This window comes from Nomascus leucogenys, chromosome 22a (assembly GCF_006542625.1).
Source record: "Nomascus leucogenys isolate Asia chromosome 22a, Asia_NLE_v1, whole genome shotgun sequence".
Lineage (NCBI taxonomy): Eukaryota > Metazoa > Chordata > Mammalia > Primates > Hylobatidae > Nomascus > Nomascus leucogenys.
Genome location: NC_044402.1, coordinates 13,860,929 through 13,886,942, shown reverse-complemented (window position 1 = coordinate 13,886,942; position 26,014 = coordinate 13,860,929). Strand labels below are relative to the sequence as shown.

Genomic DNA, 26,014 nt, shown 5'->3' with positions numbered 1-26,014 from the left:
GTCCTTCCAAAGGACTCTACCTCTCTGTATGACTTCTGAGTTGAAAGGATCTCCCTGACTAACTATGGTTTTACCGAAAGATGTAGATGATGATTTTAATAGTGCCTTTGCTCAACAAAAATGTAGCTGTTACTGGTCCATAGGGCTGCTTCTTAGAAAGACTGGTGTGGAAAGACTGGCTTGGAAAGACTGGCTGTGTGGAAATGCCAGCCTTGGGGCAGGAACCTCCATGAGATCTTTTTAAATGTGGAACTAGAACAAAACAAAATAAGACAAAACAAAACTACGAGGTTACAGCATCACCATAAAGATCTAAGGTATCTACAAATATCATAGCTTGGTTTCAATGATATTACCACACCAAACTGGAGTTGGCTTGCCCAGCGCAGTAAGGCCAAACCTTCACACCAAAGTTTTATAGTGGGAGAAGGAAGGGGATTGATTTGCAAGACACCAAGCAAGGAGAATTGGGCAGCTCACGCCTAAGACCTGACCTCCCCTATGGCTTACAAGCAAGGGTTTCTAAAGGCAGGTGTAAACTTCAGGAAAGTGGAAGTTACAAGCAAAATTGTAAATCGATACATGGAGGTTATATACTGGTTTGGCCTAAAAAGGTGAGATAGCTTGAAGTGGGGGGCTTACGAGGGCATAGGTAGATTCAAAGATTTTTTGATTTGGAATTGGTTAAAGAAGGGAAGCTTTGTCAAAAGACTTGGGTTCAGCAGAAAAGAATGTGGGGTCTGGCCCGTGGGTATGACTTCCTCCAGGCCCTTCAGGAAAAAGTTTAGAACAAAGAATGGAGGCCGGGCATGGTGGATCACAGCTGTAATCCTAGCACTTTAGGAGGCCAAGGTGAAAGGATCACTTGACGCCAGGAGCTCAAGGTCAGCCTGGGCAAAAAAACGAGACCCCAGACTCCATCTCTAAAAAAAAAAAAAAGCCTGACATGGTGGCACATGGCTGTAGTCCCAGCTACTTGAAAGGCTGAGATGGGAGGATCGCAGGACAGGGGGTCGAGGCTGCAGTAAGCTATGATTACACCACTACACTCCAACCTGGGCAACACAGCCAGACCCTGACAGAAAAAAAAAAAACCAGAATAAAGAACAGAGGTCAGAATTCAGTCCTCAGTTCTCCTTTATCTGAGGTCTGCATGCCAGGGGATCCATTTGGTGGGGGTCTGGGTTTCTGAAAAACAACTCAGGGATATATGTTAAGATGTTACCTTTAGTTTCTGTAGGGAACCAAACATCTCGCAACTCTAACTTCCCTGGCTATTGTTTTAAGCTACTATTACCTTCTTGCTTACCAAGTTGCTCCTTAACTTCTCCGGGCTAGCTGGGTGCCTGGAATTTCCCTTGAAGGAACTCAAGATTTCGCTTTATTTCCATGCCTGTTGGGGAGTGGGGGGAAGGAGGCCTCTAAAAGGGGTCCCTGCTTCATCTCAATGTTGGCTTTTTTGGTAAGTTTTCAGATCAGGGGATGTAGAACATTCACAAATAAAACAATCCATACTCGCTTTAGGGATAAATTATGAATGGTTCGTACATTAAAACTCCAAAGATCCCAAAGCACCTACCCTATTTTAAAGCATAGTAACTATCATCATACAAGCCAGTTTTGAAATGTCAAATTCATTCTGAGTAGAAGGCTGGAAAGGAAGACTTAGAAAACAGGAACAGGTTGAAACCAAAACAATCCTATCCAAACGAAAACTTCTTTTAAATAGAATCAAGTGATCCAATGACTCTGTGGCCTTAAATCAATATTAATTAACTTCTCAAATCCTAATAAATAGGTATCATAATGACACTGTATTTGTATGTGTGTACAATTTACCCTGCCTTCATCTTTTTTTTTTTTTTGACAGACTCTCGCTCTGTCGCCCAGGCTGAAACGCAGTGGTGCAATCTCAGCTCACTGCAACCTCTGCCTCCTGGGTTCAAGCAATTCTCCTGCCTCAGTCTCTGAGTAGCTGGGATTATAGGTGTGTGCCACCACTCCCACCTAATTTTTGTATTTTTAGTAGAGACGAGTTTCACCATGTTGACCAGGCTGGTCTTGAACTCCTGGCCTCAAGTGATCTGCCCACTTCGGCCTCCCAGATTATAGGCATGAGCCCCTGTGCCCAGCCTCCCTGCCTTCATCTTTACATTATTGCTCCAGAATATTCCAAATTCCTGAAAAAGTCACTGCCTTTCAACATGCAGTTCCCCTCCAAAAGAACACCAATAATGGCAATTCAATAGATCATTCCTGTGTTGACACTCATTTTCTCACTTTAATGATTTATTTCTCTGATGGCTGCTGGCTAAGATTCATTATTAAGAACCATTAGTAAGTCAAACATTCTAACTGGAGGCTTTCATCCCAGCAAAAGCTACCAAAGTGATAAATTTTGCCTCTGTGCACTCCTTTGTCTTGGAGCCTCTTGATTATTTAAAAAACAAACAAACATCTTTTAGCTATGTTCAGGGATTCCAACAAAGATATCAGCCATTTGTTAAGTAACAGGACTAAGAAATTTGAAAACAAAAATATCACCACAAGGAACAATCTGTATGTTTGTTTGTAGTTTATGAGCATTGGCCAATTCCAAAATAATGAAGAGATTTGCTAAGTGCTCACTTTTTTTTTCAGATAAGAAAATATTGCATCTAAAGTAAACATAAATTGTACCAAAAAGAAAGAAAAAGTTTATCTAGCATTTATTAGTGTTTCCTTTCAAAATATTTAATAATTCTAAGCAGAGGCAACTTATTCTAAATTTCAAACACATGTCTATAAATTTTCATAAGAATTTTTCTTGTATAAAATAGATGTCTTAATAATTTTTAAAATCTAACTAAAATAATTTTGTTGACCCTGCTACTGCACCTACCACATTATATTCCAGTTTTGTCGTGTATGCTGCATAAACCCTTGGATAAAGGTGTTATTAAAAAGTTATTAAAGTTTTAAATTAACTTTTTATAAAGTTTTAACAACTTTTTAAAGTTATTAAAAAGTTATTAAAGGTGTTATTATAAAGTTATCGGTGGACTATCTGTGCTGTTCATGCCTCTGAATCCAGCAACCGGCTTAACCAAAGTGAATTCTTAACCAAAGTATGTGATCCTCTCAAGACAAAGACCTTTTACAAACAATATTTCATCTGGCAAGAGGAGAGTAGAGAAGAGCTCCTTTGTCAAGTCTTCTCTCCGTGGGTGACCCCGTTGGCTCAGAATGAACAACTTGGGCATATTACGGTAAACACCCAGGCCACAAAAATGCGTTGAAATCACTGAAAATGAAATAATCAGACCTACTTAAATGTTTTTACCATCTGGGCAAATAACACCCCAAGGGCCAAGACTTACCTAAGATAGTGTTTGAAGTATGTTAACGAAGCCTGAGAGGCAACAGGTAGGTGGATTTTGTGCCAATTAGAAAGTGTTATGATTGGCAAACCACTGCCAAACTCTGAAATTGCAGCGAAATGGCAATGCTGGCTGTCATCCCCAAAGTACATTTCAAGGAATCACAAAACTTCAGAATTAGAAGCAATTGAATGAACGTTTTCACCCATATGAAAGTTGGAAGATGAGCTGGTAACACGAGAGCTTTTGCAGGCGTCCCTGTTCTTAATCCTGCACCCCTTCCACCTTGGTACCCTTCATTCTTCAGGACCTGATGGAGTGGTACAAAGCAGGGGTCACTTGACAAGCTCTCAGCCCAGCTCCTGGATGGGGCAAAGCTGACAAGGAATAGGCACGGGGAGCCTGGGGATCTCAGGGTCCAGGAAACAGCCTGCCCCATTGGAACTGCACAGCAGAGCACAGCACTGGGATCAGAGAGCAGGCTCACCCCCAATCTTGTACAAAAAATAACATTTGATGATTCCCAAGGGGTAGGTAAAGCAAGTAGCATTTGGGGTTCCAGCAGCCTCTAGAACTGTTTCCCAAATGTTTGGAGCTTGACTTTGCAGTATACACTTTGCCCTGGACTGTTTTTCTCTTAATTTTTAGGCCCAAGTGTATTTTAAGGTAAATGGATCCCACATGCCTCTGATGCATTTACACTAAACTCATCAGACCATGTTTTGAAAGGGCAATCTGAGGTCCAAGAAGCCCTTGGAGGCTGCTTTTATGAGCCTCTCTGTGTTTCTGTTCTTAGAAGCAGGAAGCCACATTTTGACATGAACGAATAAAACACAAACCTTAGAGACTCGGATCTGGTTCCAAATGTGGCACCTCTGAAACCAGTGGGTCCTCAAATCATCAAGACAGGAAGCTTCCCAGCCTTCTTTTTGAGAAGTTCATGGAAACTTACCCCTGTGTTCTGTTGAGCCCAGAGGCAGTGGTTCGGAGGTGCTCGGTGCAGAGCTCACATACACCTTCAGCATTTCTGATTCCACACTTCTTCCCAGCACCTGAGTCTCCCCACACAGCAGGGACCCAGGCTCACTGCTGCCTTCTGGCCTTTGCTCCTCAGAGCTGAGCTGAGCCCAAAGAGAATCACCCTCTGTTTTCTGAGCTTTGAAACCAGAGCATCCTGAGCCATTTGTTGCTGATGTGATTGCTAACACCGCTTGACCCAGACTGAAGAACCACAACTAGGCATGGTTTAGATGTGCTTAGTTAGAGAAAAAAATAACCACAGCCAACAGCAAAGTGAGGTGTGTGGTGTGGGTGTGAGAAATGCTCTTGGGGTGAGGAGGGAGGACTTGCAGCTTCTTGGATGCTACAGGGAGTGGAACATGCTGTTTCCTTCCACTGAAGGCCTAAGATACTACTAAGTGGAACAGAATTCCCTAGCCCCCTTACAGGATGTACAACAGGGGTGTGGCTCTCTGTTCAGCTGCCCCAAGCTGAAACCCCTTATGGGAAGGGGAGCATGCAGACAGGCAGGTGCAGGAACCAGGGTGAGCACTTTTGGGCCTCAGCCCCATGACGGCATCTAGGAGTCGGTGTCTGTGACTTCCAAAGCCCAAGTAGGCACTGAAACAGTGCAGTCTTTCAGCCTTGCCATCCATGGACAGCTTAAGCGTTAACCAGCTTAGTGGACCCTCTCCCTTTTTGCCAGGGCAGAGGGCCAGTGTGACAGTTTCCTGTATCCTGAGCTCTTGTCCAGCATCCCGGAAGAATCAGGTCACACATGGATTTGCAGGATGAATGCAGGGGTTTTATTGAGTGGTGGAGGTGGCTCTAAGTAGGATGGATGGGGAGCTGGACAGGGGATGGAGTGGGAAGATGATCTTCCCCTGGAGTTTGGCCATTCAGGGGCCAGTTTTCAGATCGTCTCCAGTCGAATTCCTTCCAATGTTCCTTCTCTTCTCTCCTTCTTTACCGTGCTGTTCTGCCATTCGTGTCTGCTCATCTTCTTGTCTCTCTGTCTGCTTCTGGAGCCTGGAGCCTGGGGTTCAGGGTTTATATGGGTACAGGATAGGGGACATGGCAGGCCAAAAGGCAACTTTTTAGGGATGAAAACAGGAATGCCTGTCCTCATTTAGGGCCATGGGTATCCAGGCTAGAGGGTGGGGCCTTTGCCAGGGAACCACCCTCTTCTACCCAGCATTTCCCTGTCTCCTGTCCATATCATAAGGATCTGTGGAATGCCTACTAAGACTAGGGGTCCAGGGCACAACTTCTGATAGGCACTGTGTGGGTCCTTAATGAATACCTCACCAACAGGTAGGACGGGAGCACTCTCAGATGGATCTTTAGACTCCACCTCGGCTATCAGGGAGTGCACTTTTTTCCTGAAGCCTTGGGTTGATTCCTGGGATGGGACAAAAGACAGCCATCTCAACCTGTTCTCCTGTGACTTGCAGTGTTGACTCTCTTGGCCCCTGCACAGGGTTCTAAGACTTGAAGGATATCCAGAGGCCCTGACCAGGAAAAGAATAATGAATCCTACAATGAGCAGAAAAGACATTGAGGGCAAGGCAGCTAGGGCTCCAGCCCCATCTGTCCACCTCTCTTTCTAGGGTTTATAACAATACATTCTCAACTCTGGCTACGTAGTCAAGTTTTCAAAAATCCTGATGGCCGGGCCCTACCTAAGCCCAATGACATCAGAGTATCTGGGGGCACGTCCCGGGGAATCAGTCTTTCCTCCAAAGTTCTACTGGTTATCCTTCTATGCAGCCAGGGTTGAGGGCCACTGGTTTAAAGTAACTTGAATACATTCCTATTCTGCAGGAGCACTGGAAATAATCTACATAAGAGAAGGCTTATTGGTTGTTTTCTAATCAGATGAAACAGGACTCAGGGATGATGCCTCCCCCTAACTTCCCCACCACCCCTATTTCTCTGACCCACCGCCCCCCTCCCATCAATTTGCCAGAGTCACAGATAATGCCCTAGCTCTCTGGAGAGCTTTCTAAGCCAGCACACAATAAACAGGTTTAAACAGAACTAGAACCCCAAAGGCTGACTCTTCTATGATGTCAAAATGAACCAAACACAAGCTCTCTTCAAATATTTAATCAGTTTGGAGACATCTGCCTTCCAATCCAATTGGGTAAAAATTCTAAAGAAAGCAAGATTAAGGGGTCCTCAAAGAAAACATTGGGCTAAAATGGAGAGGAGACTGGGTTTGGGAAGACAGAACATAGCATGTGTCTGAAGGCCTTTTGAAGGAATTCTACGACATATTTTTTAAAAATACTCAAAATGAACAAGACAGGATTAAACCGTTATACAAATTTAAGGACAACTGAAACTTCTTTTATGGTTGAAAATACCAGGCGTGGTTTTGAAACACAGTCTCTAAAAACCCTTCGATCCTGCTGTGGTTTGTTTACATAGCCTTCTCTGTGTACGCAAAAAGCAAACTAGCTACTCCCAGCGTTCCCCGCCAGCTCCCGGGTCTTTGCAAAGCAGTAACACGGTGAGAGAAGGAGTGGAAGAGGTGAAGAGGTGACAGCAAGCTGTTCACAGTCTTTGAACATAGACTCAGACCCCCGCAAACCTAATCTATTTTCTTTGAAAATAGTGGAAATAAACTGAAGGCCTTGAAAATTCACCAACAATCTTATATCAGGGGAGCAATGATAATACTTTTTGATAACTGCGTCATAGGAACTGGGGGTGGCATGTCCTGCAGGGTGACAGGTCTGCAATAGTACAGGTGAGAGTCAGGAAGTCGGGGCCGACTCTTCGGGGAAACGTTCAGCAGGAAATGCCTAACGTCTGTGTCGCTCTCATTCTCTCTGTTATTTCCTCTCTTCTCCTGTCCCTTGGTGCCAGTGAGAGGCAGCGTCGGAGGCTCCAGCCCGAGGCTCAGAATGGGTACTGTGACACATATATCCGCAGTCGGATCACGGAGCTGCCTCTGAAGTTGATGACAGTGTTGACAGTGATCATTTCCAAGTCCAGCTGGATTTCCCGGGGCCCTTTGATGGGGCGTGTCATCACCAGGGTGGCACTGATGGGGCCCGTTTGCTATGGACAGAACCGGGGGACACCAGTGAGAAAAGGCCTCCATGGTGGCCCTGCAGCCCCACCTGGGCGCTCTCTTGCCTCCGTCAGTCAAACTGGCACCCCCTCAGTGCCTCAACTGTGCCACGCTCTTTCCCTGGCTTTGCCCACTCTCCACCTGACTCTTCTGCAAACCCTTCAGGTCTCATCTGAAAGGTCACTTCCTAAGAGGAGCCTTCTCTGATTCCCCAATCTAAGTCAGGTCCCCCTGCGACCTCTGCCGCTGCAGCCTCTACTTTATACAGGATGGAAGGCATTTATGAGCATGCATGATTGTCCACACTCTCTACCTGATCCGTGTCTGATATCTAGGCCCCCACTAGGCTATGAGTTCTGTAAGAACAGGTACTGGGGTCAGGCTTTTCACCACTGAGTCCCCCTAGAACCCAGCGTGGTGCCTTGAACACAGAAGGTGTTCAGAAAATATATATTGAATGATGAATGAATCATTGATTGAAACTTCTACATGGCTTAGGGCTGTCACTTCACCTATCTGGGGCTCATCTCTAAAATGAGGGTTTGGCATTGAGTACACATGGACACAAAGAAGGGAACAACAGGCACCAGGGCCTGCTTCAGGGTGGGAGGCAGGAGGAGGGAGGGGCTAGAAAAACTACCTACTGGGTACTATGCTTATTACCTGGGTGATGACATAATATGTACACCAAACTCCTATGACACAGTAATTTATCTATACAACCAACATGCACATGTACCCTTGAAAGTGGAATAAAAGTTTTAAAAAACGTTTCTGAGGAAAAATAAAATGAGGATTTGGACCAGATCAGTAATTAAAAAAAAAAAAAATGGCATCAAAAGCTACTGGAACTTTTTTTTTTAACTAACAATTCTAGGGGCCCATTCCAAGATTTTCTATGTCAGTATATTTTTAGGTGATGCCTGGGCAAGGTGGAATTTAAGAGCCCCCCTCTAGACACCCTAGAGTCATCTCCAGCTTCACCATTCTGTAACCTGATCACTGTGGTCCTAATAATTTCACGTGACCTCTCTCCTCCACTGAGTCTTTTTCTAAAACTTTCAAGGAGGAAGGCAGAGAGGAATGACATCTACTGAGCACCCATCATGTGTGAGGCACTCTTCTAACCATGTTTATGTACATCTGCTTATTTAATCCTCATAAAATGGACGGGCACATGGCTCACAACTGTAATCCCAGCAGTTGGGAGGCCGAGGTGGGTGGATCACTTGAAGCCAGGAGTTTGAGACCAGCCTGGCCAATATGGTGAAACCCCATCTCTACTAAAACTAGAAAAATTAGCGAGGTGTGTTGGCAGGTGCCTGTAATCCCAGCTACTTGGGAGGCTGAGGCACAAGAATTGCTTGAACCTGGGGGGCAGAGGTTGCAGTGAGTAGAGATCGCACCACTATACTCTACCCTGGACGACAGCGAGACTCCAGCTAAAAAAAAAAAATTCTCATAAAACCCTGAAAGGCCTTGCCACTCAAAGTGTGGTCCCTGGACCAGCAGCATGGGCATCACCAGGGAGCTTCTTATAAATGCAGAATCTCAGGGCTAGGATCTACTGAGCCAGAATCTGTAGCTTAACACAATCCCCAGGGCTTTGTGTGCACATTAATTATTGAGAAATATTGATCTAAAAGCACAGGACACAGGTGGGGGGGGGGGCCTGGCTGTCCTTGTCTAAGTGCTGTATGAAAGGTATGACTCATTACTCCCCCATTTTATAAGTAAGCAAACTGAGGTCCCATGAGGTTAAATAATTGCTTAGGGTTACCCAACTAGTCTTGGGCAAGGCCAAGGGCTTCCATTTGGGTATTTCTGACCCCAAGCCCCAGGGCTTTTTTCACTGCACAGCAGATATCAGAAGAGGCTGATGTGTGTTTCACTTCTTCCTAGCACCGACCTAATGAGAGATGCTCGCGGTCAGTGCAAGGGACAGAGATTGGCACTGGTAGAGGAAACAGCGTGAGGAAGAAAAGGGATGGGCTGGACAATCACTTCCCATACACTGCAGAGCCCAGCCGTGTGCCTAGAAGCTGAAAGCAACAGTCTCTGCGAAATAAAGGAATCTAGCTGGTTTAAAGCTACACTAGATGTTTTATCTGTCTCCATAAAGTGAGGGCGCCCCATAAAGCTCTGAACATCCCCAAGAGCCACCACAGGTAAGACAAGGGTGGGGATGGCAGACAGGTGCAGGCCAGGCGCCGGGACCTCCCCTATCCATGAGGCTATCGGCAGCCTGACAGCCACACAATTTCCTCTTGGCACTGGTTTCTCCTGTTCCCGTCAGCATCCACGTTATTGGCACCTCCTCGTGCAGAAGATCTCTTGGACTTCCTCGTCAGCCCTTACGAAACCTGAGCCCTGGGCCAGGACTTCAGAGGGTAAAGCCACACAAGGAAATGCCTGCAGCCTTTACATATGCAAATATCTCACCAGCTTTCACTGCGTGAACAAAGACCAAGAGTTGAGAACCCTGAGCTGGAGGCAGCCCTCCGGAGGGAGATCTGCAGAGGCCAAGGTCTGGAAGGGAGAATCGGGCAAGTGCAAACTTCCAAGTTATTCCTTTGGGCTCTCCTGGTAAATGTCTCCTGAGTATGAAAGAATCCTCAACTATCCCATTTGAAATCCTAGACTCTCCCATTTGGAAGTAACTGTAGAAGCTAGTGAGTCCAGCCTCCACCTGGGTCCACCCTACTCACAAGCACCTGGAAGAGCTCAAGTACCTGCCACAAGAGCTGAGGCCAGCCACCTCCACATTCGGCTTTTAGGGCAGAGCCAGGGCATTAATGAAATAAACCCCTGAGAGCCTGTGGGCATTAGTAGCCTTGGTGGTGCGAAAAGATGAGGAGAAGGATGGTGATGACAGTAATGATGGTGGTGGTTATGATGCCAAGCATCTGGCTACAACGTTTCCTACCCCTCTTAATTAATCTTCATAATCCTATGCTGTAAGCAGGTTAGGGATACTACATAAGGCCACAAAACTACTGCATGCTACTAGACTTTATGGCTCCAAAAATCATGCTTCTAACCACTACACTCTCTGATAAGGTCTCTGTACCTCTCCGTTTACTCACCATCCCATGGGTCTGGACTTGACTTGAGAATCGCCACTTTGTGTTGTGTTTGCTAGGTTGTTTTCCCCTCTCTGCTAAGGTGTGTGTGGGTTCCTCCAGGGCAGAGACCACATCCTGTTTGTTTCTCCACGCTCAGTGCCTGACCTGAAGCCTCATATGCAGTGGTGCTGAATGCACACTGGTGACGGAAGAATGCACACGAATGACTGAATGCCAGTGGACTTGGCCACACTGGGAGTCGGCTGCCAACAGCCCACCAGCCATATGTCTTCTTGGCCCTGATCCCACACACACTCAGGTGTATTCTAATCAACTTGTGGGATGGCATGGTCTGACCTGTGGCAAGCAGCCACGCTGTAGCAGGCCAGCCTCCATGGGCCCTGCCACTTGATCCACGTCGTGGAGGAAGTGCACTTTGGCACAGTCTGAACCCCATGACCTTGCTCCTTCTTCCGGCCCTAATTATGACCCCCAAGCCACCTGGCCAAAGCCAATTATCAGTCCTCTTTCTAGGGCTCAGTGAGAGACAGACAGCCAATAAGGCTTATGAATGGGCTTGTGTGTGTGTGTACATGTATGCATGTGGGCATAAGTGTGTGCGTGTGTGCATACGAGTGTGTGTGGTTTGCCTGCGGGGTGAGATGAAGCTCCTCCCATGTGGTTATAATCAAATCAATGAATCTAAGGGTGTGAGAGCCTGGATGGCCATCCAGCCCCACCTCCCACACAATGCTCCAGTCCCCTGGGTAGCATTCCCAAGCTCTCCAGGGCTCAGCAGCTCGCAGCCTCCTTGCAACAGTAGCAGCAACAGTAGCAGTGGCCACAATAGTATCTATACAATCATAACTGCTATTTATTGAATACTTTCTATTGTGACTGGATGTTATACTTTTCTTGTGATCTCCATTTCATCTGAGACCCCAAAGCTGGAAGAGTAGGTAAAGCATACCTCCCCATTCTAAAGAAAAGTATAACAGCACAGATTTTTGGTGCCAGGCTGCTTAGGTTCAAATCCTGCCCTGGTGCTTATTAGTTGTGAGACTAGTCGGGCAGGTTGCTTAGCTCTGTGCCTCAGTGCTCTCATGTGTAAAATCTAGATGATAAAACCATCCTATATCATAGGATGCTTGTGAAGATTAAAGGGTTACTATATAGAAAGCACTTAGAATATTGTCTGGCACATACAGGCACTATACATGGCTTGCTGCTGATGCTATGTGTGGAGTTATTGGGGTTATACAGGACTTACAAAGCTGTGATCCAAAGCCAGATGTTTCCCTCATTCCGTCACCCTCTCCAGCCTACATACATACTTTTTTGTTTGTTTGTTTTTATTTTTGGAGACAGGGTCTCGCTCTGCCACCCAGGCTGGAGTACAGTGGTGCAATCATAGCTCACTGCAGCCTTGAACTCCTGGACTCAAGTTATCTTCTCATCTCAGCCTCCAGAGTAGCTGTGGTTACAGGTCATGCCACCATACCTGGCTAATTTTTTAATCTTTTTTTGTAGAGACAGGGTCTCACTATGTTGCCCAGGCTGGACTTGAACTCCGGGGCTGCAGCGATCCTCCCACTTCAGCCTCCAGAGTAGCTGGGATTACAGGCATGAGCCCCTGTGCCCAACTCTACATATATTTTATTAAACACACTTACCAGCCTCCATCTCAATCAAGAGGGGTTTCAAAAAAAAAAACTGTTCAGAGATGCAGGACCCTGAAGTTCAAGGATGCAGAAAGTGGTACCAGACTCTCTCCAGGAGAAGTCTGGATATGTGAGCCCTGAGCTGCCCCACACCATAATGAGGAATGGGGAATGCAAGGAGCTGATGTTGACATCCTGAAAGGCCCTTGTGTAAGGTCTGCTGCCAGGATGCAGTGACACCCTCCACCTCACTACCACCATGGAACATCTGTATGAGACATAGCCCCAGAATTAGGGGCTTAGAGGTTTGGAGTAGCAGGTGACCAACCACAGGCCCTACTGCCCATATCAGGGACTGGTCAGTGTGAAGTCCTTAGGCAAATCTCCAAAAGACCCACAAAAGCATCCTGTGAGAGCAACAGCTTTGGGGTCTCTGCTCCTGAGGGAGCACCAATGCCTGGTTACAATGGCTACAATCGGGGAGGAGCCTCACTCTTCCAGCCTTACCCTTTCTACCACCTGCTCCTCTCCCACCAGCCCTGGAGGAGCCAGGGCCAGCACTACTGTTACTGGGAGGGTGAGAAGAAGGCAGGGCAGAGGCCAACCACACCCCTTGCCTGCTCTGAACTAGGAGACAGGGAGAAACTTCACAGCGGATAAGAGAGAGAGGTTGAAGTTTCCATTTAAACTAGCACAGACTTTTGACGTGAGAGAATGAGACAATCCAATCGAAATGGAACATGCCTGTGAATCCTAGGGAATTGACCTGAGATGTAACCCAGGTGCTCACAGGTTTGATCCAACAGCATGAGAAAAAGAAAGTCATTGACTGTTTCACCCCCACCACCAAACTCCGCTTCTTTGATAAAAACAGTATTCCAGACAGGGCACTAAGTGGATGATCTCATCTAATCCTAAAGTAAACACTCATCTAGAGGTCCAGAGAGGTTAGGTCACATCACACAATTGTTAAATTGTTAAACTGTAGAAGACATGGCTCCAGAGATCACATTAGAATGACTGAGTTGTTTCCCGGGGATGGTCCCGCAGCTTCAGACAGCATGGACCCTCAGAAAGCCAGCCTTATCCAGAAGACTTCTGTCTTCCTGCCTTGTGGCCCATGACTTCATAGGGCCCAGTCTCTAATGAAAGCATATAAACTCCCATGAACCTGTCCTTTTCAATATGGCTCCCCGCAGTGACCCTGGAAGATCACAGCAGCCTCTGTTAGAAATGCAGATTCCTGGGTGTGGCATGCTGAATAATAGCCCCCAAAAAGATGCAAGTCCTAATCCTTGGAACCTGTTCCATTATAAGGAAAAGGGTTTTTGCAGATGCGATTAAGAATCTGGACAGAGAGATTATCCGGATTGTTTGAATGGGCCCTAAATCTACTCACAGGTGTCAATATAAGAAGGAGACAAAGGGAGATTTGATACACACAGAGGAGGAAGAGGAGGCAGTGTGACCACAGAGGCAGATATTGGAGTGATGCAGCCACAGTCAAGAAGGGCTGGTGGCCCCCGGAAGCTGGAAGAGACATGGAACGGATTCTCCTCTAGAGCTTCCAGAAGGAGCACAGCCCTGCTGACACCTGGATTTCAGCTCAGTGAAACTGATTTCAGACTCCTGGCTTCTAGAACTATGAGAGAATAAATTTCCTTTGCCTTAAGCCACCAAGTTTTTATTTTTATTGTTTTTCAGAGACGGGGTCTCCCTCTGTTGCCCAGATTGGAGTACAGTGGTGTGATCTCAGCTCACTGCAGCTTCGACCTCCTGGGCTCAAGCAATCCTCCCATCTCACACCACCTCCCTGCCACACTGGCCCAGGTAGCTGAGACTACAGGTGCCTGCCACCATGACCGGCTAACTTTTTTTTTGTAGAGACAGAGTTTTGCCATGTTGCCCAGGCTGGTCTTGAGCTCCTGAGCTCAGACAATCTGTCCACCTTGGCCTCCCAAAATGCTGGGATTACAGGCATCAGCCACCGTGCCTGGCCTGCATAGTAGGTACTTAAGAAATACTTGTCACATGGGTTGGTGGAAAAATGGAGACGTGAATGCCTCTCCAACAGAATATTAGGAGAAAAGAGACCTAAGATTGCATCTTGGCCTCACTTCCCATTTCACAGATGAGGATCCTGAGGCCCAGGAGGAGAAGCATCTTCTGCAAGACTACACAGAAAGTGGTGGAAACCAGGACCTTGAACCACACCCTCCACTCTTCTCTCTGCATACCTGTCCCCCTAGCTCCACTCTTACCTGCTTGCATACAGCATGTTCCTAGGAGAGACAGCACAAGGCCACTGTGACAGATGGCGTCCCCACTCCCCACTCCCTCTTACCCGCATGTAAAATTCTCTGCCCTCATTCCCAGATTTGATCTGGAAAATGTAATAGGCCCCAGGGTAGCGGGTCGTGGCTTGCATTTGGAAGATGTCAGCGGGAACAGAGCGTCCTGACACCACGTCCATGTCCCGGTACAAGATGGTAAAGGGCTGGTCTCTGCAGCCAGGGTTCTCAGCAGGACACATACAGCGGCTGTGGAAAGGGAAATCATGTGAGAACTCAAGAAATCCATTCCAGGTGCTGGTCGTGCCTACTTCCTCTCTTAAAACACTGAAAATGAGGCCACCCCATTTTTAGCATCCAAATGCCATAACTGTAGAATGTCTCTGCTCCTGGCTTGAGTCTAAAAACTTTCCAGCATGTAGGCGAGCTCTGTTTCCTAGAGAATGGACTTTTCTCACCAATCAGATGTTCTGGCTACTAAATAGAATATAAACCTTAGATCTCTGGTTTGCAGAACATTAGAACACTCTCCAAGATACTTTACATTTGCCATGCAGGCCAAATATGCCGCTCCAGCCTGGGCGGCAGAGCAAGACCCTGTCTCAAAAAACAAAACAAAACAAAACAAAACAAAACAAAAAGGAAGAAAGAAAGAAATTTTTAAAGTAAGAAATTGGATTAACAGGTCCTGGGGATCTTTGTACATTCTCTATTGCGCTCAGCCCAGTCTGCATGGAATGTAATTGAATCGAATATAATCAAATCTTGTCATTCAATAATTGATAAACAAGAGTTAGAACTATGTACAAGATGTGACATTGGACATTTTGGAAATTCAATGAATAATAAGCTCCTGACCTCAGATAGTTTACTTTCTAATAGGAGAAATAAATCATAGACACAAATACCTCTAATACAACGCAACTATTAGCAGAGTGCCCTAATATAAAATCACTGACTTTTACTACCAAAGAATGCCTGTTATAGATACCCCTTGATTCACCCCAACACCCCCTTCCTCTGTCTCTGACCCTGCCCTGAGACTCCACCTAGGGGCCAGGGTTCACAATAGGATGAAGATGTCTGTTGAGACGTGCGGTGGTGGCCAACGCTAGGAGTCAACCTTGCTGTGTTTCTGCCGCTCTCTAACTTCCAATCTATCCACAAAACCTGTTGGTTCTACTTCCAAAAGAGAGTCCACATCCAACCATCTCCAGGGCCTTCAAGGCACTCTTGCCTTCTAGCCTTTGCATATGCTGTTCCTTCTGATCTTCCACTCTCTATTTAGTTAAGGTCAACTCATTTTCCCATTCCAGCCCAAATGTCATTTTTCAGAGAGGCCTTTGGATTCCTCCATCTAAACCATCCATCCTACTCTTCCTTTTTATAAATTTCCATTCATTCTGAGCAGAGTATGGTGTCTCATGCCTATAATCCCAGCACTTTGAAAGGCTGAGGCAGGAGGATGACTCAAGTCCAGGATTCCAAGACCTCTGGCTTTACCAAATATATATATATATATATATATATGCCAGGAGCACTGGCACACACCCATAGTCCTAGCTACTTAAAAGGCTGAGGCAGGACGATTGTTTGAGCCCAAAAGGTTGAGGCTTCAATGAGCTGTGATTGCACCACTGCACTCCAGCCTGGGTGGCAGAGCAAGTTTCATTTTTTTAAGGCTGCATCAAAATAGCCAAGTCAAAGTATCTCTAGTGCCAAAATGGCCACAATAAAGTATCGTGTGTGGCATAGAAAATCATTGTTTCCTAAAAGAAGTTTGGAGGAGGAAGTGATGGCTACTAGCTGAAGAGGACCACAAACAGCTGGGAGAGGTGGCATCTGTGCTGAAACCTGAAAGATGGGGCAGGTCTGGCTATGTGGAGATGAAAGGAATGCCTTCCATATGGCCGGAAGTTTGTGCACACAAGCAGGGAGGTTGGCCATTCCTGGGCACAGGTAAAGGCACGAGCAAGTCCTGTTCAGACTGGCAGAAGCACAGGACACCTGAACTGGACAAGGAGCTGGAAGGGGCTGCCGGAGTCTGACCGGACTGGAGCCTGGAGCGAGGGAGTCACGGAGCATTGTCAGCGTCATGCCAGAGACTCCACCAGTAACTCCAGCTCAGTGCTGCAAGCTGAAATGGGTCAGCTCCCCAGCCACAGACAAGGGCAGCCTGGAAAAACCCAGAGAGAACCAAGAATAGAAGCTGGGAAGAGCAGCCTGGAGCTCTGCTCTGCCACAAACAGGCCTTACATCGGGGGTCAAAGAGCCCTGTTCTAAAGGGTTGCTTAGTAGCACAGCTCTTAGCAACAAGTGAAGATGTCTCTAAAGGACCCTACCATCCCGGCATTATCCTCTCTTTTGCCAATTTGTTATCAGAGTGGGAATCACTGGTAAGCCATGAATTCCTCTCTTAGAGGCTGTATTCTGAGAGGGCAGGATGGGGGTGTCTGATTCATCCTTTTATCTCCCATGCTGCGGTTTGGTGTTGCTCAAGGGAAGTCAATGTGTGAACATTTGGAAGATAGGAGGCCAAGGAGGAACTGAGATGGTTTAAAAAAGGGATAAAAGGGAAGGAAAAGGAACCGCTACTATGCCAGGAACAGAAAGCCACTGTCCTACTGCGTTCACCTTTTGGAAATTGTCTTAACTTTAATTCTCTCAACTCTAATGTTTGCCATCTGGTGATTTAGTAAAATGTTGACCAAGATGATGTCAGAAACTTGATTAGAGCCAATGAGAGAACTCTCCAGCACCTCAATACTCAACTCTCCAGCACCTCAATACTCAACTCTCCAGCACCTCAATACTCAACTCTCCAGCACCTCAATACTCAACTCTCCAGCACCTCAATACTCAACTCTCCAGCACCTCAATACTCAACTCTCCAGCACCTCAATACTCAACACTCCAGCACCTCAATACTCAACTCTCCAGCACCTCAATATTCACGGAGCAGTCCAGGGAGATTGGAAGCATTCATTTCACCTGGGAGCTTGCCAGAAAGGCAGAATCTCGGGCCCACCCCAAACCCACTGAATCACACTCTAACGAGATCACCAGGTGAGTCCTATGCGTGTTACATTTAGGAGCCAACCTCTAAAAGACCCTGTGTATTCAGAACAAAGTCATTAGAGGGAAGAGGAGATTCTAGAACCCTGACTCAACTCTCGGCTTGGTTAGCTTTCTAGAGAATCTTTGCATAGCTCTGGCATGAGTAGGGGAGTGATAGAAAACTCTGTGTGAGTGTGCGTGTGTTTGTGTGTGTGTGTGTTTTGAGACAGAGTCTCACTCTGTCACTCAGACTGGACAGCAGTGACACGATCTCAGCTCATTGTAACCTCCTCCTCCCAGGTTCAAGCGATTCTCATGCCTCAGCCTCCTGAGTAGCTGGGACTACAGGCGTGTGCCACCACGCCCAGCTAATTTTTTTGTATTTTTAGTAGAGATGGGGTTTCATCATGTTGGCCAGGCTGCTTTCGAACTCTTGAGCTCAGGCAATCCACTCACCTCAGCCTCCCAAAGTGCTGCGATTACAGGCATGAGCCACTGCGCCCAGGCTTGTATGTGTTTCTTACTGTGTGTTGTGGTCAAACATTTTGAAAAATAGTTCTTTCTTGCATGTAGGGATGTATTTCAGATCCTATAACTTGTAATGGAATGTTTTGCAAACTTTTTGACAACCTACAGTAGCACACTTTGCACTGCAAACCAGTAGCACACAAAACTAAAAGATAAGTTTCAAAAAACAATATTGACTCTTGCTATGTGCAATGCACTCTGATATTTTCTATTCCAGTCTGTTCTATCTATTCTACTCTGTTATATTCTACACACACACACACACACACACACACACACACACACACACGAGCACATGACATAGGTAGTAGGCCAGGTGCCCTGACTTCCTGGCTGGTGCACTCTCTTTCACACCACACCGCCAACCTCCTGAGCCAGGCCCTCATCAGGTTTCTATTCCCCAGGCGGACGCCATGACTTACTTATCACTGATCCTCAGATAAGGCTCCTCACAGCGGATGGGGTCAATGCATTTGAAGCCCCCTTGTAAATTGTAGCAAGTCTGCTGCAGGTTGCACGTGTGGTTTCTGTGCTCACATTCATTGATGTCTGAAATGCAGGGTAGACAAGAAGCGGAGGCAGGGCATTATTGGCCAGGCCAGATGTGTGGGGGTGGGGTAGGCTGGATCTTACTACAGAGCTGTACTATCCAATACGGCAGCCACAGGCCATATGAGGCTACTGAGTACGTGGAATGTGGCTGATCCAAATTGAGATGTGCTGTAAGTGGAAAATACACACCAGATTTTGATGACTTAGTACCAAAAAATAATGTGAGCCAGGCACAGTGGCTTATGTCTGTGATCCCAGTACATTGGGAGGCTGAGGCAGGAGGATCACTTGAAGCCAGGAGTTCAAGACCAGCCTGGGCAACAAAGCAAGGCCTTGTCTCTTAATTTTATTTGTATATATTTTATATATATTTATATATATATTTTTTAAAATTTAAAAAAAGAATGTAAAACATCTCATCAATAATTTTTATATTGAATACATGCTGAAATAATATTTTGGATATACTGCATTAAAGAAAACATAGTAGTAAAAACAGGAGTTCAAGACCAGCCTGGCCAACATGGTAAAACACAAAAATACAAAAATACAAAAATTAGCCTGGCGTGGTGGCATGCACCTGTACTAAAAATACAAAATACAAAAATTAGCCCAGCATGGTAGCATGTGCCTGTAGTCCCAGCTGCTTGGGAGGCTGAGGCAGGAGAATCGCTTGAACCCAGGAGGCAGAGCCTGCCGTAAGCCAAGATCACATCACTGCACTCCAGCCTAGGCAACAGAGTAAGACTCTGTCTCAAAAAAAAAAAAAAAAAAAAAAAGAAAGAAAGAAAGAAAAGAAAATACAGTAGTAAAAGTAATTTTACCATTTTTTTTCCTCTTTTAATGTGGCTAATAGAAAATGTAAAATTACATAGATGGCTCACGTCTGTAGCTCACATGATATTTCTATTGCCTGGCACTACTACGGAGAATTCTTGCTTGGCAATGGGATAAGGCAGGTTCAAGGAGGCTGAGAATGGGTCAGTTGCTTCTGCAATCACCCCTCAGTGGGTGGAGCATGGGGCTGGAAGCCAGGCTAAGCAGGCAAACAGGAGAAGACCCACCCCCTTTACAGTCTGGGGTCCCAGCCCTTCCAGGAACAGAGCAGTCAGGTGCATGAGGTCTCCCTGGCAAACACGCTCTAGGAGATCACTTGGAGAAAGGCTAACCAAACTGCCCTCCAGGCCACGTAAGAAAGCCAGGGCTCTGGCCAGGCCATAAAAGTCCTGCTTAGCTCTGGAGCAGTTCTCGGAGGAGCCTCAGAGATCTGCCTGGGGAGGCAGAAAGCCACGCTTACAGGCTGCCGTCTGCATCTGCAGAGTTGATTACAGAAGTTTAAGTGGCCAATATCCTGGCCAAAGGATGGGTTACAGGGAGGGAAGACACCAGGCCAGGCATCCTTCCTAGAGCTGCCACCATGAGAGCCACCAGCACCCACTGACATCCCCACCCCTGCCACCTTCCAAAAGCTGCACATGATTCCCCAGGTGAGGACATCCAGATGACACCCTGAAGCAGCTCCACCTCACACATACACCCCAGCCAGGCCCCTCCGGACAGCCTTACCTTGGCAGCTTCGGTTGTCGTCCAGCAGGATGTAGCCTGGAGGGCAGGAGCAGAAGTACGTGCCGGGCTGGTTCACACACTCATGTTGGCAGAGGAACTCAGAGAAGCTGCACTCGTCCATATCTGGGGTGACAAGTCACACCTGCTGTTTGTAATCCCGGTCTACATGGGGATGGGAGCTTAGTGGCCATCTACTCCAACTCTCACACTGTCTTGATACATACAATGGCTTTACTGCCAAGAAGCTGTCAATTCACTTCTCCGGCACTTCTAGCAATGGAGAGCTCACTACCTAATGAGGATACCCATTGATATTTGGACAGCTCTAATTGTCAGAAAATTCTTTTCTACATGGAGCTGAAATCCACCTCCATCGAGTTTCCAACATCTGCCTCTCACTCAGCTGCACCTTCCATTCATTATAAACTTATTTCACCATGTAGGGGAATCCACTCTCCACCTCTGACCACTCAAGGGGCTGAGATTTCTTTGCCCACTGGGATTTTCCGGGGGTTTCCCCAAGACCCCAAAAAACATTCCCTGGCCCTAGCGGGCCCTCTGAAGGGGCAACTTTCGCAGTGCCAACTCCCCTCCAATCACCTCTTTCCCCAACTTCAGGAACAATATTGTTCTTAAAGTCACAATTAAGGGACATATCCAAAAGGCCAGGATTTTAATTATATTAAAACTTCACTGTGTAAACAAACAAACAAACAAACAAAAAACTGCCTGAAAGAGAAAACTCTGGAGTGGTGAGGGATGGGCAGGGATATAATTTTTCTCTTCGTGGCCCGCCTACCTCGGATCCTCCCTGGGACAGTGGCAGCAGCAGCTTCCAGCCAGCCTGTTGTGGAGGGGAGCCCCTGTCCATGTGATTTACAACTCATCCGCATGGGCCATGGTGGTTGATGCAGATGCAGACGTTTCAGAAAAGCCAACTCTTCATCACACACAGAGTTTGGCAACAGAGCCCCTGTTTGAACCTCATTCGATAAGCATGCCAAAGAAAACATGTTTTTCTTGCATTTGTTGTTTCCCAAAAACTTGCTTTCACTAGTTTCCCCATGTGACATGTCCTCGGATTACTCTCTCACTCACAGACCACTGGTGGCTAGAGTCACCCAGAGAGGGTGTCAACGCAAAAGAAGCTGCCTCTCCACCATCAGATAATTCCGGGTGTTACACGCCTTGTGCCTCTCACATGCCAGAAGGAAAAACTCCTTCCTGTCTCTCTCAGGGGTCCTCAGGTGATGTGTTATCAGCCAGCAGAATTAGGATGCTGATTTGAAAAGTCAAGTGTGCTCAGGTAATATCTGCTTTGGTTGTGCCTCCCCACCTCCCCTGGAAGCCTTGTAGAGCCCCGGGTCTCTGGCTCCAGCCCATCGTAACTGAGTGTCCTGTTTTATTTCCAAGTTTGTAGATTCCACTCATACTTTCAGTAGAGTAGTAGTGATGTCTGTTAATCCCTGAGGCTCCCTATATGCCAAGCACTGGGTTAAATGCTTTACATGCCTCCTCTTATTTAATTCTCACCTCAACCCCATATGAAGGAGGTGCTATCACTCTCCATATTTTACAGAAGAAAAACTGAGGCTTACAGAGGTTAGCTAACTTGACCAAGTTCACAGATAGCAAGTAAGGAGGAAAGCTGGGACTTGAACCCAGCCTCTAGATCCTACACTTAGAAACACGACACTGTAATGTCTCCCTGAGTAATTGTGCTGAGGGATGAGTGGAGCTGGGGAGCCCTGAGGTTGGGGCAAGCACCCAAGCAGGGTTAGCTCTAGGGCAGATGGAGAGTGTAGCACCCACTCCCAACTCCCACCGGGCAGGGAGGGGCCGTAACAGACCCTACTCGGTTTATCCTTGGGTCTGCAATTCCCAGACTTTGCTTAGGGCTGTGGCTCCACCCTCCAGTGGAAAGCTGAAATACAAGCCCAGTTTCTGGCAGGGAGCACGTATTAGGCCACTTTCACTCCTCCACATGAGAACCCACCATGGTTTCCAGGAACAGCTCAGCTTAGCAAATCCCTGAGAGACAAGGCTAGGAGGGGTCTGGGGCTACACGGAGGGGCCACCCCAGCTGTGATAACACAGTGAGGATAACAGTGCCTGCGGGAAATGGAGAAGTGCAGAAAGGGGTTAAGTAGGAAGGTGCAGAAACAGACTCTTTCCATCACCCTGTTATCCTGGGCCAGTCTGCTCTAGAAACCCTACATAACCCGGGGTCACACCAAGTCTTCAGGAGGGTGTGCATCATGGAGAACATGGAGGACAAGTTGGCCATTTGGGACAAAATGAGTCAACTGAAAATCTTGGCCAAATCGGCAGGGATGTAAGCTTCTCAAGAAGCCAAAAGTCTCTTACACCTACACTTAGGGAAGATAAATTAACATGTAATGACTAAAACTCCACTGTGTCCAAAAAAACCTCCTTGAAAGAGAAAAGTCCAGAGTGTTGTGGGGTGGGCAGGAATATTTGTCTCTCAGTGGCCTGCCTACCTTGGATCCTCCCTGGGACATGGGAAGCAGCAGCTTCCAGCCAGCCTGGAACCAGCCTGGAGCTGGGCCACCCTCTGGGCTGCGCCAGCTTATTTAATTTTTGACCACTCTATGAGGGTGGTTGGTTGGTTGGTTGGCTGGTTGATTTTTTTAATAAAGGATGAAACTAAGACTCAGGGAGTGACTTGGTCAAGAAAAATAGTCAATGGCAGAGCTAGAATTTGAACTCAGCTCCTCCAGGGTCACTCTGCTATATGGCCTATGCAGTAGGGCAATAAACATCTGTGGATTAACAGAGCATTCTGGAGAAACAAATCATCTCACCACATAATGTTAGATTTTCCACACTTCTTAGTTCCTTGGCCCCAACTCCCCAAGAAGTGCCATGGAGGGAACTGAAATCTAGGAAGAAAGTGGCTTTTCATGCCTGAGGGTATTTTATTTCTGTTTCTGGGCCTGGTATTTAATCAGCCCAGGGCTCTCTGTAACTTCCTGCTTGTGGCTCTGACTGTCCTGGCCCTAGGAAGAGGTGTTCATTTGTTTCATGGGACTCTGTCCCCAGAACACTTTAGTCGTCAGTGAGACTATCACACAAGTTCCATTCATGACCTGGGTCAGTTCCTGTTACAATAAAACCTGGATTAGGAAATTTTCCATTCTGCAGGACAAAAAGATTTTTCACGCCCTAGTGTATGGCCCACTTATTTTGAAAAGCACAGCGAAGCATTATTAATTTAGACTTTGCTAATTCACAACTGCTGATGATGCCAGAAGTGGCTGAAATGGAGTGTACTTTAATCTAACGTTTACAAAAAACAAGACAAGAAAGGGAAAGAGAGAGAAAGAAAGAGTTGTGTGTGGCTCTATGTGGGATGCTACAGTGATAAATGTGAGTAAGAGGTGGTCCCTATTCTCAAGGAGTTTACAATCCAATAATATTTTTCTAACTAAGAAAAAAAATTAACTTTCTAGGGGAAAAAAAGAGGGAGTTAATAAGAAAATTATAATAGAGTCCATAAACTAGCGTGGGCAGAAAATCATATTTCCTTGGGCTTGGAAGGAATTTATAAAAGGTCAACTAACCCATCACATCTATGTTCTCACAACAAATTATTACAATTTCATTCATTCAACATTCAATCATTTATCCATTGATTCGAGAACTATTTTTTTGCATGTTCCCTGGATGCCAGGCCTGGAGTGAGGCACTGATTATTTGTAGAGATTTCAGAAGTTCGCAGAACATGTGTGCTTCCATACATGATCTCATTCATTCAGTGTTCTCCTCAACCCTTCCCGATACGATATGCTATTATTCCTGGGTCACTGCCCTCTGTAAGTACTTTCTGTGATATCCCCAAGACTTGAGTCGGTGCTGGGTAAGGACAGACAGCTCTCAAACCAACATGTCAAATCGAGTGACTCCTCTCCCTCGTCAACCCCACCTCTGTCCTAGAAGGTAGCCCCATTGATTTTTGCATCAAGGGTCAGATGACAAGGAAGATGAGACTCCACCTCACCTTTCGGGAAGTGACTCATCTCTTTTCTGTGTGATTGTGACCCCACTGCCCTGGAGGATGTCCCAAACTGGACATGTGTCCAGGAAATGAGAGGAAACACCTATGAAGGAAGCCCTTGCCCTTCAACCCCTGCCCAGGCCCCAAGTACAGGTGGAAGTTTCCAATGCCAAAGCCCATTACCACTGCAATGAACACCATCTTCCTCAAGTTCATATCCTGGGTCACAGCGGCAGATGAAAGAGCCATAGGTGTTGACGCAGGTTTGCACACAGGGGTTCTCGGTGGCACACTCGTTCACATCTGTGGAAAGCCAAGGCACACTGCTGACTGTCCTCTCAACAACAGCCACAATAACTAGGCAGAAAAAGCACCAGCAACAAAATCTACCACCACCAGGAGACCAGAGTTGCAGGTACCAAGGCTCTCCACCCAGGACCTTCGGGAGCATGATCTCAGATCCAAAAGTGTTCACTTAAGGACCGGGGCCTCCATCCACATGTCCCTTCTGGGGTCAAAAGTCAGGCAAGGTGGAAACCATATGTATACACATGATATAAACATATACACATAGTAAGTCTATGCTCCAACGCCCCCCGCCAGGAATTTCCAGGCAATACCTGCTCCTTCCATCACCAGTTGCATTCTGTCAGTGAACTCCCCTCACCCTCACTGACTTGGAAGTTTCAGGTTAACAAATAACCACGATGATTCTAATAATATATTTATTATGCATAAATAACTTTGCTCATTAGGAAAGGATCTTGCACTCACTTAATCCTTACAACGAAGACCAATGCCCCACTTTAGAGGTTAAGTAGGTTAAGGAGAAGACCACCAAGGGACACAAGGAGTATGGGAAAGCCATTATCTTGAGCGTGGTGGTGGTGGTTTCATGTGGGTACATGTATGTCAAAATTAATAAAATCATGGAGCAGTTTATTACACACTGATTATGCATCAATAAGATTGTTTAAGCATTTTTGAAGGACCAGGCACAGTGGCTCATGCCTGTAATCCCAGCACTTCGGGAGGCTGAGGCAGGTGGATTGCTTGAGCCCAGGAGTTTGAGACCAGCCTGGGCAACATAGTGGGACCCTATCTCTTCAAAAAAATTTAAAAATTAGCCAGGTGATGTGGCACATGCCTGAGGTCCCAGCTACCCGGGAAGCTGAGGAGGGAGAATCACTTGAGCCTGGGAGACTGAGGCTGCAGTGAGCTGAGATCATGCTACTGTACTCCAGCCTGGGTGACAGAGTAAGACCCTGTCTCAAAAAAAAAAAAAAAAATTATAGGCCAGACGCGGTGGCTCACACCTGCAATCCCAGCACTTTGGGAGGGCAAGGCAGGTGGATTACCTGAGGTCAGGCATTCGAGACCTGCCTGACCAACATGGTGAAGTCCCGTCTCTACTAAAAAAATACAAAAAAATTAGCCAGGCATGGTAACAGGTGCCTGTAATCCCAGCTACTTGGGAGGCTGAGACAAGGGAATCGCTTGAACCCCAGAGGCAGAGGTTGTAGTGAGCTGAGATCATGCCACTGCACTCCAGCCTGGTTGACAGAGCTAGACTTTGTCTCAAAAAAAAAAAAAAAAAAAAAAAAATATATATATATATATATATATATACACACACACACACACACACACATACATATACATATAATTGTTTTTAAAGATTGAGAGGTGTACCCAAGTCCACCAGCTAACAAGGACACAATGGGAACTGGAACATGAGTCAGGGGTCTTTCCACAAAAACCAAGATTCATTCTGCACAGCCCATGGTGCGGCGAGGGCAGGGAAGAGCCTCTTTCCCACTGGCACTGGCTGACCCA

The 26,014-nt window shown here is 46.5% G+C and overlaps 2 protein-coding genes across 5 annotated transcripts in view; both read right to left on the bottom strand.

Annotated features, from left to right (window-relative positions):
• TC2N (tandem C2 domains, nuclear) overlaps positions 1–4,582 on the bottom strand; it is an 84,630-nt gene extending 80,048 nt beyond the window's left edge. Inside the window, exon 1 of the mRNA XM_012498218.2 lies at positions 4,312–4,582. The gene's annotated coding sequence lies outside the window, so the exon portion shown is untranslated. The remainder of the gene's footprint in view (positions 1–4,311) is intronic.
• Positions 4,583–6,452: 1,870 nt separating this feature from the next.
• FBLN5 (fibulin 5) overlaps positions 6,453–26,014 on the bottom strand; it is a 78,876-nt gene continuing 59,314 nt past the window's right edge. For 2 of the 4 annotated variants that reach the window (XM_030802942.1, XM_030802941.1), the window contains 5 exons: positions 24,362–24,481; positions 20,161–20,283; positions 18,465–18,591; positions 14,511–14,706; positions 6,457–7,427 (listed from right to left, as the gene is read on the bottom strand). In XM_030802942.1, the coding sequence (XP_030658802.1) occupies positions 7,266–7,427; positions 14,511–14,706; positions 18,465–18,591; positions 20,161–20,283; positions 24,362–24,481 (728 nt within the window). In that variant the 3' untranslated portion in view covers positions 6,457–7,265. Of the gene's footprint in view, positions 7,428–14,510; positions 14,707–18,464; positions 18,592–20,160; positions 20,284–24,361; positions 24,482–26,014 lie in introns of all 4 variants that reach the window. The other 2 variants (XM_030802940.1, XM_030802943.1) reach the window with 2 other exon arrangements.